This window comes from Eupeodes corollae, chromosome 3 (genome assembly GCF_945859685.1).
Source record: "Eupeodes corollae chromosome 3, idEupCoro1.1, whole genome shotgun sequence".
NCBI lineage: Eukaryota > Metazoa > Arthropoda > Insecta > Diptera > Syrphidae > Eupeodes > Eupeodes corollae.
In genome coordinates, this window is record NC_079149.1 from 83,612,168 (window position 1) to 83,625,531 (window position 13,364).

Genomic DNA, 13,364 nt, shown 5'->3' on the forward strand with positions numbered 1-13,364 from the left:
TGAACTGAATGAGTTTAACATACACAACTGGCAAGATATCTTTTCGAATGTTATCGCAAAAGTTGAGGAAAATATATATCTTCAAAATTTAAATAAGCATCATCATCGTCAACAAGAGAAATATATAGAAATCTAAGCCACTCCTTAAATACTAATGCGACAAATTATTTCAATAATAGACTTTCTTCGAGAGCTATAGGTACAATTTTCAGTGCAAGGGTTAAAGTATTGAACTTGAATTATGTTCCGCATCGGTCAGATCTTTGCAATTATTGTAAAAGCAATGAGCGTGACGAAGTTTACCATCTCATAGCTATTTGTCGAATACAACAAGAAACTCGAAGGTTCTATTTTCAACGTAGTGTCCTCTCTAGATAACAAATGTTTGGTGTAATGAACGGATCCGTTACAAATTTCTGAAACAATTTATAATATGAATTTATAAAAACGTAAACTAAAACGCAAAAATCAGCAAATGTAAAATATCTAATTATATTTTTATAACAAGAAATCTAATGGAAACCTACAAAATATTTATTTTATTATTAAAGCAAATGTTATTTTCTGGCAGACGGCAATCTTGCCATGTTCATGTTCATATATTATTTTGATTTTCAAATTGTAAAAAAAAAATGTTTTTTTTTTTTTTAATCAAATAAAGGAATAATAATAATAATTTACTTTTGGTATTTCTGCTGGAAACTTTTTCGCGAACCAATCATCATTTTGCATAATCCTTTTTAGTCGTAACACAAAAAAGCCAAGTGAATGCAATTTAATTTAAAAAAGTTGTTTTATTTGGAATTCTGAAATAAATTGTTTATTCTCTGATACCAACAAATTCTTAAGCCTATTTTTCAATTGAAGAAGATTAAACAAGAAATAATAATTAAGTGGCATAGCATATTTACCACAATCGAATATAAAATTTAATTATAAATATTAAATTAAAATATTATTAAAAAAATGATCTTGAGAAATGAAATTTTATTTGTTATTCTATTGTCAATATTTAAAACTCATCACTCATCAAGTACATAAACCTTAAAATAAATATTGTATATAAACATTATACATATTTTGCATTTTTCTTATAATTCACTATTAAATGTGAATAATAAAGAATAATAAATAACAAACTTACAAAATAGTGCTTATATTTATTTTTATTTCTTATTAGTAATATACTTAGCTGCAATTTATGGAGTATTGATAGCAATTTTACATGCGTACTGTGTTAACCGAAAAATTTATTATTAATTGAAGAAACAGTTTTTTTTATAGCTATCATTGATTTTCATCATTGAAATTTTTTTGAAAGGTTGATGTAGGATTGAAATTTACTGCCATTGGATAAATAAGTCCTTGTTGGAACCAAGCATTTCCTGATTAAGCATTTGGGGTGAGAGTTGATTATTGAAAGTAAAACTGACAGGTGGGAATACAAACAAAGTGAAACACTTCGCTGTGGAACGATTATGTTCTGAAATCGGCTCATCATTGATTTTTTCTTGATTTCCATTCTTAAATTTAATCTGAACATAATATGAATTAGGCGCTAGTTATAACTATCATTAAAAATGTCTGTCATTGAAAATAATTTCCTAATTGAAAACCACCGGAACGATTCGTTTCACTTTTGAACATAAAAGTATCAGCTGTTCAGGAAAATGAATTTCCGTCCGGAAAACAAAAAGATACATTTTTAGAGAAAAGTAAATGCGCAATTATCCGTTTTTCTCAACAAAAATTCTTTCTGTGATTTCCGATCGATCAGTATATAATTTTCATTTCAAATGAAAGGGAAACACCGTAAAATATGGATTCATACATTTTTCAGGATTGTTTTCAATGATAGCTATTACTGGCGCCTTAGGCAAAGATAAGAAAAACATTGTAATTAAAAAGTGTCACAAAACTATTAGGGACATTTTTGATAGATCGGTTGCAGCAATAGTTGAAAACTTCTACTCGTATCATTGAAATAACATTTTTTTTATCGAAATTAAGCATTCAAAGTAAGCGTTTATTAATGAAAGCAAAACTGATACGTTTATGCAAAGAAATTAGAAGGCTTGAAGTGGAACGTGATTTAAAGAACAATGGAGAAATCACACTACTTTATCAAGGTCCGAAAAGATCTCACCGATGGATTTGATGTCAATAAAGGTTTTAGAAAAGACGATACATTCGACTTCTTCAACACCGTTCTGGAAATAATTATGCAAAACTCAACCTTGAACACTAGAGGCATAACCTTCCAAAGGTCCATCAAATTACTCGAATACTCCGATGATATTGACAGTGTGATATCGGTGGAGTGCTTTTGAGCATTGCAATGAAAGCGGACAAGATAAGTTTAGTGGTCAATGATGAAGAATATGCTTTCATCAAAAAAGACATTTAACGACGTAGTCGTTAGCGAACTGTACGGGCTGTACAGCGACACTAACGTGATTGAAAGAATAAAAGTCCAACGACTTAGAGACTGTGTCGTGTAGCGAAAGGACATCAATGCTCCAGCCCTTAAGGTCTTCCCGAGGGACGACGCAGTAGAGGAAGACCGCGCCTCAGGCGGATCACGCAGATGGGAGAGAACCTCAACCAACTTGGCGTCCGAAACTGGAGACAGCTAGATAGGGACCGAGCTGGCTAAAGACTCATGTTGGTTGAGGCACAGGTCCTTCCCGAACCGTAGCGCCACCTTAAGTAAGTTAGTAAGCTTAGGTTTCAATGATCAACTCTCACCCCAAATGAACGACTTCAATCAGGAAATTTTGTTTTATAACAAACATTTTCAATTATAGCTATAACCAGCCTGTTATCAAATTCAATGATAGCTTTAAGTGGCCCTTAAGCGAAGCAAAAAAATAAATGAAGGAAACACCACGGAACATCGTAAAACACTGATCATATTTCTCTTTGCATAATTATAGAATTATGAAAAGTTCTTAGGAGAAAGACCAGATGCCAAAAATATATCAAAATTAAAAAAAAAAACTACAGTCATACACTCATCATAATCAGTCAAAACCAATAATAGATACACATGTATATATTTTTAAAAATTAAAATGTCTTCAAATATGCTGTATACATACAATTAAAAAACCAAATGTTCTTATATTCTGAATTGATCAGTCACTTTCTCTTCCTAAATATGTACTCAAACTATACCCAATATTGGTTTCGTCTTAGAAGTGGATTACTGGACGGCTGGTTTGACTTTACTGTTGAGTATCCTAAATCATTAGTCATATCACAAGAAGAACTCCACGTATCATTATCTCCATACGAATGCTGATACGGATTCGGTACCATGTGCTGAATCTCCCTCTGATCGTCCTTTAGGTCGTAATCATTGTCATTATCATATTCATCATAATCAGTGCCACTAACTTTATAACTTTCTACACGCATCACTTTGCAGTGTGGTATATTGCTGAAACATGGCAAGGGTGTGGAGGCAGCTGTAGCAGGTATCGAGTCAACTTCAGAATTGTTGTAATTGTGAGTTGGGCTGACTGATGTCAGATCCGGAGGACATGGTAAGGCTGGAGGTTGCTCTTTGCATAGATTCATTTGGTTCTTCTTCAGGCAACGAAGTTTAAATGCAAGTAAGGCTATTAGAACTATTATAAGCACGAGTATACAAATATAAACAATAGCCATGTAGTTCACGGAATATTGTTCACTTTCGATGGTAGCCAAGTTTGTGTTCCCTATTTTCTTGTAGTAATCTATGTTCACAACTCCTTGAGCGGGTTGAACGGTTTTAATTATCAAACTGTATTCAAACATATCTGGGAGCTTTTTATTATTGCTTTCATGTGGAACGAAGAAAATAACCCCACTTTTGAGTTCCTTGTAGGAGAATGTATTTGTGTTTCTTTCGTTTTGGCTTTCAAAATCTCCAGAACTTCTGATGATCTTCGTAATTTGCCCTGAGTTGGGGGTGCGTGTGATTATGAACTTTGCATTTAACTTATTCATTTTAGCTAAGAGTGGATTATCAGCAATTAATGAAGTCTCAAGTCGAACCCTTTCGCTATTTTGCAAGCATATGTCATTGATCTTAATAGCAGGTTCTACAAAAACCACAACATCAACAACAGTGCCATAGTTTGTATTTGGAACATAAGCATATACTTGAAAAGTGTCGTTTGATCTGCTCAAGTCAGTCTGCATGTAACTGATTTGTGAATCCTCTAGAAGATCTTGGCTGAATCTAAGAGTTGGCTGGTGCCTTAGGACTATTATACCGTACAAAGGTGAGTTTGTAACATTGTACAAAAGACGGTTCTGCTTCACATTGGTCTTCAGAGCAATATTGATCACTTGTAATGTAGCGGTTGTTCCACCTTGCTGAATTAGGACTGGAGTTTGTTTTTCAGTTGGTAGAATTTTAATGGGATCTACTTTAATTGTAAATATTTCATATGCTGGATCAAAATGTCCATCGGATACGGTAAAGTGAAATTTAGTTACTTGAGGGTTCCCAAAGTGTACATATGTTATTCGATTATTGTTTATATCAGCTTGAGTAAATTGATTTGAATGAACTATCAATTCGTGAGCTTCGCCATCGGGAGAGGTCTTTTTGAGAACTCCAAGCGTAGGACCGCTCATAACTTCATAAAGTATTCCTTCGGGAGAAGTGTCCTTGTCTTCAGTAAGCAACATATTTCTGGTTATGGTTCTATTTTCACTCTCGACAACAATCATGTGTGGGGCATGTGTGATAAGTGTAAATGGTTGATCGTTGATGGGTGTAATGGAGACTGGAATTGACAGGTTGCACAGAAAAATTACTCTGAAAATAAAAAATAGAAATGTTGCTCATTTAGTCAACTTAGCTTTAACTTTTATTTATAAATTAAATAAAGATAATCGAATGGTTTTAGTTTTGACATTCGTATTTTGTTGAGACCAACACATTGGGGATCGATTCTTGAAGATTTTCACAAAAATTCCTAGAAGCAGGAATAACGATCAAAAAGGTTCAGGTGAAGTAAGTGAACTAATGATGATATTTTCACCAATCAATCGAAATGCTATAGGTTCTATACTGCCAAAGAGGCTAAAGTAATTTGCAGGATCACCAGCCCAGAGATGGGAGTTATACTCAAGCTTTAAGCGTATATATGTCATATAGATAACAGCCAGATCAGAATACTTACTAACTTAAGGTGGCGCACAGTAATGTGGGAACTAGGGCCTCACACAATAAACTTCTCCATCTAGATCGGTAACTAGCTAGATGTCTCTAGTTTCACGCGCCACCTGATCCGCGGTCTTCCTCTACTGCGCTGTCCTGTGGGTGTGGATTCCAAGACTTTCCGGGCCGGAGCATTGGATACCATGCGCTCTACGTGACCCAGCCATCTTAGCCGTCGCTGTACAGTCCGTACAGCTCGTCGTTCCATCTTCTCCTCCACTCCCCTTCAATGCATACGGGACCGTAGATCACACGAAGAACTTTTCTCTCGAACCGATCCAAGGTGCTTTCACCCGCTTCATAGCAGGACGGGGATGATAAAGGTCTTATATAGCGACACTTTGGCCCTTCGAGACAAGACTTTACCACTCAATTGCTTTCTTAGTCCAAAGAAACAGTGGTTAGCAAGAGTTATTCTGCGTTTGATCTCAGCGCTGGTGTAATTTTCTGTGTTCAGAGCGGAGCCTTGATAGACGAAGCCCTTGACTACCTCAAAGTTACGTCTGTCGATGGTGACGTTTTGACCAAGACGTCGGTGTTGTATGTCCTTTCTAGACGACAGCATGTACTTTGTTTTGCCCTCATTAACCGTTAAACCCATTTTTGCCGCCTCTGCCTCAATACTCACAAAAGTCCCATTGACATCACACTGAGTTCTGCCGATTATTTCAATGTCATCTGCATATGCTAGTAATTGGAGAGACTTTTGAAAGCTCTGCACTATTCTTTCAAGCAAGATGTTAAAAAAATCACATGAAAACGCATCACCTTGTCTAAAACTTTTTTTGACATCGAAAGGTTCCAACCTTTATGGAGCAGCGTGAAATCTCCATGGTCATCCTGCACAAACGGACGAGTTTGGCAGGGATGCCAAAACTAGACATGGCTCTATACAGCTCGTCCCTGTAGATGCTGTCATATGCGGCTTTGAAATCGATAAAAAGATGGTGGGTGTCGACGATTTCGTGTTCTTTGGTTTTTTTCCAGGATCTGCTGTAATGTGAATATTTGATCGTCTGTGGACTTTCCTGGTCTAAAACCATACTGATAAGGAACAGGTTGTTGACGACGGGCTTTAGACGTAAACATATTACGGCAGAGAAGATTTTATAGGCGATGTTAAGTAGACTGATTCCTCTATAGTTGGTGCAGTTTAGAGGGTCTCCCTTTTCAGGATCGGGCAAACAATACTGAGGTTTCATTCATCGGGCATGCTTTCTTCCGACCATATCTTACATATAAGTTGGTGCATGCTCCTAACCAACTTATCTCCACCTGCTTTAAAGAGCTCGGCATTCAAGCCATCCGCTCCAGCGGCTTTATTAGAATTTAGCTTAGATATGGCAATCTTTACTTTGTCTAAGTCGGGTGGATGGGATTTTTGGCTTCCGTCGTTTATGTTGAATAGATCATCCTGTTTGACAGCTGAATTCGGTTTATCGTCGCCGTTATACAGTCTGCAGAACTGGCCCTTCCATATCCACAGCATTGACTGTGGTTCCACTATGATGTTTCCACTTCGTCTTTAAAGCCTTTGGTTCTAGGTTTATGTACCTGTGAATTTCGTTTCGAACTTCATTCCTGCTTTCAAACCTCTCAACATCTTCGACCGCACGCTTCTCATGCCTTCTCTTTTTCCTTCTGAGAAGTCGGTGTTCCTCTCGCTTTTTCTGCTTATAGAGCTCATGAGCAGCTCTCAGCCCTTTATACAGCTCCGCTTTTCGTGCCTGTTGTTTGGCTGCATTTGCCTGCCAGCATTCCTCATCAATCCGGGGGTTCCTTGTTGATGGCTGCTTGAAACCCAGCACATCAGAGGCCGCTTCTCTGATTGCATCTTAGCAATGTTGCCACTGGTTTTCGATACTTTGTGTTGGCGGCAGAGAACTTCGAGAGAGGTTACTTGTAACTCGGTGGGAAAAGGATGATTCTTAAAACGAATATCAGAAGCTATAAGGTCTTTCGTCAGCAAAACAATGTATTGGATTGGAAGTTGCTGGCACGAGATCATTAATAAAAATGAGAAAAAGTTTTCGAGATAGAACAGGGCCCTGGGGCACACCAGAAATTATTTTGTGGTATTCAGACTTGAATTCATCCAATACTACTTGTCCAATGATCCAATGAAGAAAGGAATGATGAAAACTAAAAGAGCGCATTTTCGATAAGATAACCTAATGCCAAACCCCATAAAATGCTTTTGAAATATCAAGTACACTAATCTTACGCCCTTTAAAACGATGTAGCAATTGGCACCATTGTTCGGTGTGATAAACCTTGAGATCACCAATGGACCTATTACTGCGAATGACGTGCTGTCGGTCATTATTTTAATTAATTAGAGGGTGAAGAAGATCGCACCGCGTCGAGACCTGAGTCTGAGTAGAAGGACAGTTGAAAAAGCTTACGCAGTGGTTTTGCGAGCGTTGAAGAACACATCTTCAGAACAATAGCAGAGATACCATCCAGACCAGCGGATTTTCCACACTACTCGTACCAGTGCGAAAAAAAGATTGATCCCACTGAATCACTAACTCACTCAAGTACAGGTGTACTCATTCAGGAAACTGGGATTGAACCCAAGACCTGTGACATGATACTCCAACTCACTAACCATCAGCACTTTACTTAACTTCATCAACCTAAAATTCCTTGAAACTTAATTGGTTAACTTTATAATTTCATAGATTTGAATAATTTGCATTTGTTGAAGGCAAAAGTTGATTTGAAAACTTACCCTTGAGATAGATAAACCGACATCAAAATAGAGTCTTCTAAGGTATCTGTATGATCATGTTCGTAGAAGACATTTTTCTTCGAAAAATCTGTTGTACTTATTCGATTTTCTATCTTCATATCATTTCCAACTCCAATACGGCCATGACTAGGCTTCTTCGGTACTTCAATATACAATTCTGGATTATTTATGCCTGCCCTTGTCTTTAAGTACTCATAAATTTTGCTGAAATCCAATCTTATTGGTGCAGTTCCACCTTCATCGACTGTTATTTGAGGTATTGGTAAGAACCGTAAAAGTCCTCCAGACGATACTGATATTTCTATGCTAAACTTTTGATTCAGCAATCGATCAGATTCCGCTGCAGCAACGTCAAAGTAAAATGAATCGTTAACACGGAATTCGTAAATCACGGCAGTATGTTCGTAAAAAATCCTTCCATTATCGATGTCGTCTTGAGTAAATTCTGTTACTTGTGTAGTGTGGCCGTTTTCCAACGATTCATAAAGAATTCTTCCGAGATTAGGAGGCATAGTTATGTTAAGCTGAATCTTTCGTTCCTCATCCGAGCATTTGAATGCCAAATGATCTCGTAAGATTTGCTTTCTTGTTAGCGGAAAGACATGTAGATTTTCGTTATGCTCTTCAATGATTACTACAGGCTTTATGGCTATATTTAAAAGCTGTTCGGTTGTATTGAATAGACCATCATTTACTATAAATGAGATTTCAGTCTTCCTAGCATTTGTATCGTGGACAAATTGAACAACTTCCTTATTTATATCCTCTTGGGTAAATTGATGTATTTTTCTATTTACATCAGTCTTGAGTGCCAAAAAACCACCATAAATATGATTTACTATGAATGTTAGATTTTCCGGAGGTGTGTCATGGTCCTGTGCCGCTGTGAAATGTTTTTATGGAATGTTATTAATTTGTTTAGTATAAGTTTTTTATTTGTATCTTACATAAATCACTGCTTTTGATAATGTACTTTCCACCTTGCCATACTTGCAAACCTGTGTTAACAGCAATGTAAGGAACTTCATCGTTTACCGGACTAACTGAAATTTTAAGAACAAATGGCACACTTTCCTTGCTTCTTGCTAAAGCAATCAGCGTAATTGTATCTGAAGAATTTTCATTTCCGTTGTGAACATATTGGATGGATCCTATTTCGAGTTGTTTTTGAGTGAAGCGCTTGACTTTTGAGTTTCCAGCCATAACAAATCCAGAGGATGGACTTTCTATGATCTTGTATTCTAATATTTTATTTTTATAATACTCAGAAAATGGTTGAATGTCTGTCGCATAAAGTTGTACAGTTTTTCCTGAGGATTAAAAAAACTCGAAACATTTAACAACATTTGAAATATGTAAGTTTAAAAAAATGCTTACCTTCAACAACAACTACAGTACTTGTTATCATATACAGTCTTTCCGGAATGATAATTATTTTGAGCATGAGGTTTCTTAACCATGTTATTCCATTAGTAACGTCGAAAACAAAATAATCAGTTGACTGATTGACTCCAGCTTGGATGTAGAACATTTTGTTGGTATTTATAGCGGATTGGTCAAATACCTTGCAGTTATATTCGTCATCAAAGCTCATTGATTGCATTTCCAAATATCCGTGCATAGGTGAAGAAGTTACTAGAAATGTGATATCACCAGGTGATATATTGGGATGAGAAACCTGAAAAGGATGAATTATTGAAAAACGCCTGAGTATACAATTTCGATTCTATCTTTAACATTTTAATTGACTTAAGCTTAAAACCTGTAGAGTTATTTATTATTTTGCCAATTTTTAGTTTTACTGAAATTGATTTAAATATTATGTTTTATTAAACAAACCTCTAGAATATCTCTCGACAGCAATACACTAGTAGACTCTTCAACGTATAACGTTTCATTTTTTTTAATGAGTAGATTTTCCCAATAAGCTGATGGATATATTCGAAATATGACTTCACCTTCAGCAACAGTATTTTTTATTAAAACTCGGTACCTAAAAATTAGAAAAAAGTACGTCAAATGGCCTTATTTTGATTTAAACATTTTTAGTAAAATAAAGAGTATTATAAAATGATTACATAATTACGTAGTAAACCTATTTATTGCTCGTTGTCTTTAAAATGTTTAACTTAAATCTATGAATTGATAAGACGATAAAAAATACACTTATCAGCTTCCCATAGGAAGTTATTGTAATCGGTCCGATTTGTCGAATTGAAAATTTTTACATTTAAGGTCCCTAGAACCTAAATAAAACATTTTTAGGGAGTGTGGGCCTATATTCTTAGGTTCGGTATATCACTTTAGATCGTTTAATTCTCAAGAACCTCAAATAAATGTTGCTTTACGGATGATAAAACAGAAAAATGCTGAAAGGACTTGACCCAAATATTTCGCGAACCGATAACACTACCAACTCTAAAATAATTTTACGAAGAAAAATGATGGTTTCGACCATTGGTAGAATATTGTGGAAAATCAAATAGACAGATTTTTTTACAAAAAATAAAAACCTTAAAAAAAAAACTTTACTAAAAGTTGGGAAAAAATGAGTTTCGGCTCAAATATCTTTTTCAAAATTCAATATATTGGATTCAAATTAATTTTAAGTTACAAAAAATGTTTTTTTTTTCAGTAAAATTTTAATAAAAATGCAAAAGTCCGTGCAATTAAAATCTACACAAAATTGGTAAAAATTGATGTTTAATTCTGAATAAATAAATATATTGACTTCAAAATGATTTAATTATTATTTGCTTAATTTTTTTGTTATCGTAAGACTTTGTAAGTGGTCTTACAAATATTCGATCTATATTTTATTTTTTATAAAGGGTGATTTTTTAGCTATTATATTTTTGGTAACACTGGTTTAAACAGCTGATGTTCAAATACAGGCAAAAAGTCTTGAGTTTCAACAGTGTGAGCGAGCGCATCACGACAATCCGCATCAAGGCTAAATTCGCCAACATAAGCCTAATATGCGCGCATGCTCCAACAAAGGAGAAAGATGAAGACACCAAAGATATATTCTTCGAGCTCTGGACTGTAGCGCCGCGTACGTACGTTTTGTGGTTTGTTTCACTGTCAAACATCTTCAGTTTGGTCTTTAATTTAAAAATGAATCGTCTACCAAAAGAACAACGCTTGCAAATATTGAATTTTATTTTCAAAATGCGTGCTCTTAAGAAAGTTCATCGCGCGGTTCTTCCAACGAGCGACGAAACTCATTTTTGTCTCAATGCGTACGTAATACGTTAATAAGCAGAATTGTCGATTTTGGAGTGAATATCAACCAGAAGCATTGCAAGAGCTACCAATGCACCCAGAAAAAATCACAGTTTGGTGCAGTTTATAGGCTAGTGGCATCATTGGACCGTACTTCATCAAGGATGATGCGAATCGCAACGAAACTGTGAATGGTTTGCGCTACAGTGATATAATATCCAACTTTTTTTTGCTAAAAATGCACAGTACGCTCGACAATGGACTTATTAAGAGGCGAGTTCGATGAACATTTTATTTCACGATCGGGACCGGTCAATTGCCCGCCTTGATCGTGCGATTTAACATCTTTAGACTGTTTTTTGTGGGGCTATGTGAAAGCTCATGTCTATACAGACAAGCTCGCTTCAATTGACGCATTGGAAGACAACATTGAAGCATTTATTCGTGAGATACCGCTCGAAATGTTGGAAAGAGTATGCCAAAATTGGACTAAGCGGATGGGCCATTTGAGGCGCAGTCAAATAATCTTCAAACATTAAATTAAATGGACCGTAATAAAGATTGCATGGATTTTTCTGAATTGTATGTGTTTTTTTTTTTTGAAAAACTTTCCTATGGCTTTTCCAAGGTCATCCCTCTAGAAGAAATTAAAAGAAAGTTACCTACTAACATATTTTTCGGCCAAAAATCTGGGCTAAAAAACAAATTCAGATCTCAAACTTATTTAAAATATTTAACTAATTTTTTTTCGAAAAATTCAATTGGAAATTTTTTTTTACAAAACACGAACACCTACAAGAAAAATGAAGACATTTTTCAAAAATTTTCATCTCACACAAAATATTCTAATTAATGTTTTGTTGAAGTCATACAAATATCGACAGACGCGCACGGGTTGGAACGTATCAGTGTGGGTCGCATCCGAACCTCTTTTTAATTTCCCATAGGAAGTTTCAAGGTTCTTAGAGTTGAAATAAAACATTTTTAGAAAGATGTCTGTGCGTGCGTGTGTACCTACGTTCGCGACGTTTTTTTCGTCGTCCAAAGCTCAAGAACCAGAAGAAATATCGACTTCAAATATATTTTGTTATACAGATAATAACGCAGAAAGATTCAGAAAGGGCTCTCAAGAAAATTGCGCGGGTGGTTTTTTTACAAAGCAGTAAAAAGGTGAACATTTTGGTTAACCCTAAATATCTCATAAACCAATGACGCTAGAGACTTGAATTAAATTCAATTTATTTATTTATTCAGCTTAATATGAGCTATAACTTAACATTACTTAATTTAACTTAACACTAACTTAACATTTTTTTTCAACATTAATTCATGTGGGACCTAAGGCCCACATAAAAGTTCTTTAATATACAGAACAAAGAATTTTTATTTTATTAGACTTAAAATTAAAAGGGACGAGAAATTCGGTCGCAAAAAGAGAAAAAAAAAGGGAATCTTTCGAATGGGATTGGGAAATGTTAAAATCAAAGACTACAATAGCAGCGATGCAGTGACGAAGAATTCTGGACATTGGTTCAAAGTGTCCGTAATTAGCGCAGTGATGAGGGATTTAGAAAAGGGAGACAGATCGCAGATTGGTGTAAAGATGAATATCACTCAGGAGTGCCGGGGAATCTATATTGCCCATTAACAATTGGTGAGCAAATATTATATCAGCGTTTTTGCGTCTAATATATAAGGGTTGCAAACTTATCAGTTTTAGTCGATCGGCATAAGGAGGCAAGTTGGATGTATCATCCCAGGCGAGACCACGTAAGGCAAATCGAACGAAACGCCTATGAACATTTTCAATTTAGAGTGAATGGTTTTCATAAAAAGGAGACCATACTTGGCATGTATATTTAAGATGGGGACGGACTAGAGAAATGTAAAGCCCTTTAGTTACAATGGAGGTTGGAAAATTCTTTTGACCATCTCTTAATAAAACCGAGAGATCTATTAGCTTTATTAATAATTGGGTCAAAATCGGAATGGAAATTCAAGTGTTTATCACACATAATACCAAGATCTCTAATTGAATAGACGGCGCGGCGTCATTAAGGAAGTAGCATACTCTATGAGATGGGATTTGGTTGCGCGGAAAGCGCATTTGATTACATTTACCTACATTTAACTCTAGGAAATTGTGCATGCACCAAACAAAAAAGAT

General features: G+C 35.5%; 1 protein-coding gene across 1 annotated transcript in view; it reads right to left on the bottom strand.

Moving 5' to 3' along the window:
* Nucleotides 1–2,965: 2,965 nt before the first annotated feature.
* Nucleotides 2,966–13,364, bottom strand: part of LOC129951901 (chondroitin sulfate proteoglycan 4) — a 32,055-nt gene continuing 21,656 nt past the window's right edge. Inside the window, exons 9-13 of the mRNA XM_056064259.1 lie at nt 9,812–9,965; nt 9,350–9,650; nt 8,920–9,282; nt 7,952–8,855; nt 2,966–4,812 (exon numbers count right to left, since the gene is read on the bottom strand). Of these exons, the coding sequence (XP_055920234.1) occupies nt 3,171–4,812; nt 7,952–8,855; nt 8,920–9,282; nt 9,350–9,650; nt 9,812–9,965 (3,364 nt within the window). The 3' untranslated portion in view covers nt 2,966–3,170. The remainder of the gene's footprint in view (nt 4,813–7,951; nt 8,856–8,919; nt 9,283–9,349; nt 9,651–9,811; nt 9,966–13,364) is intronic.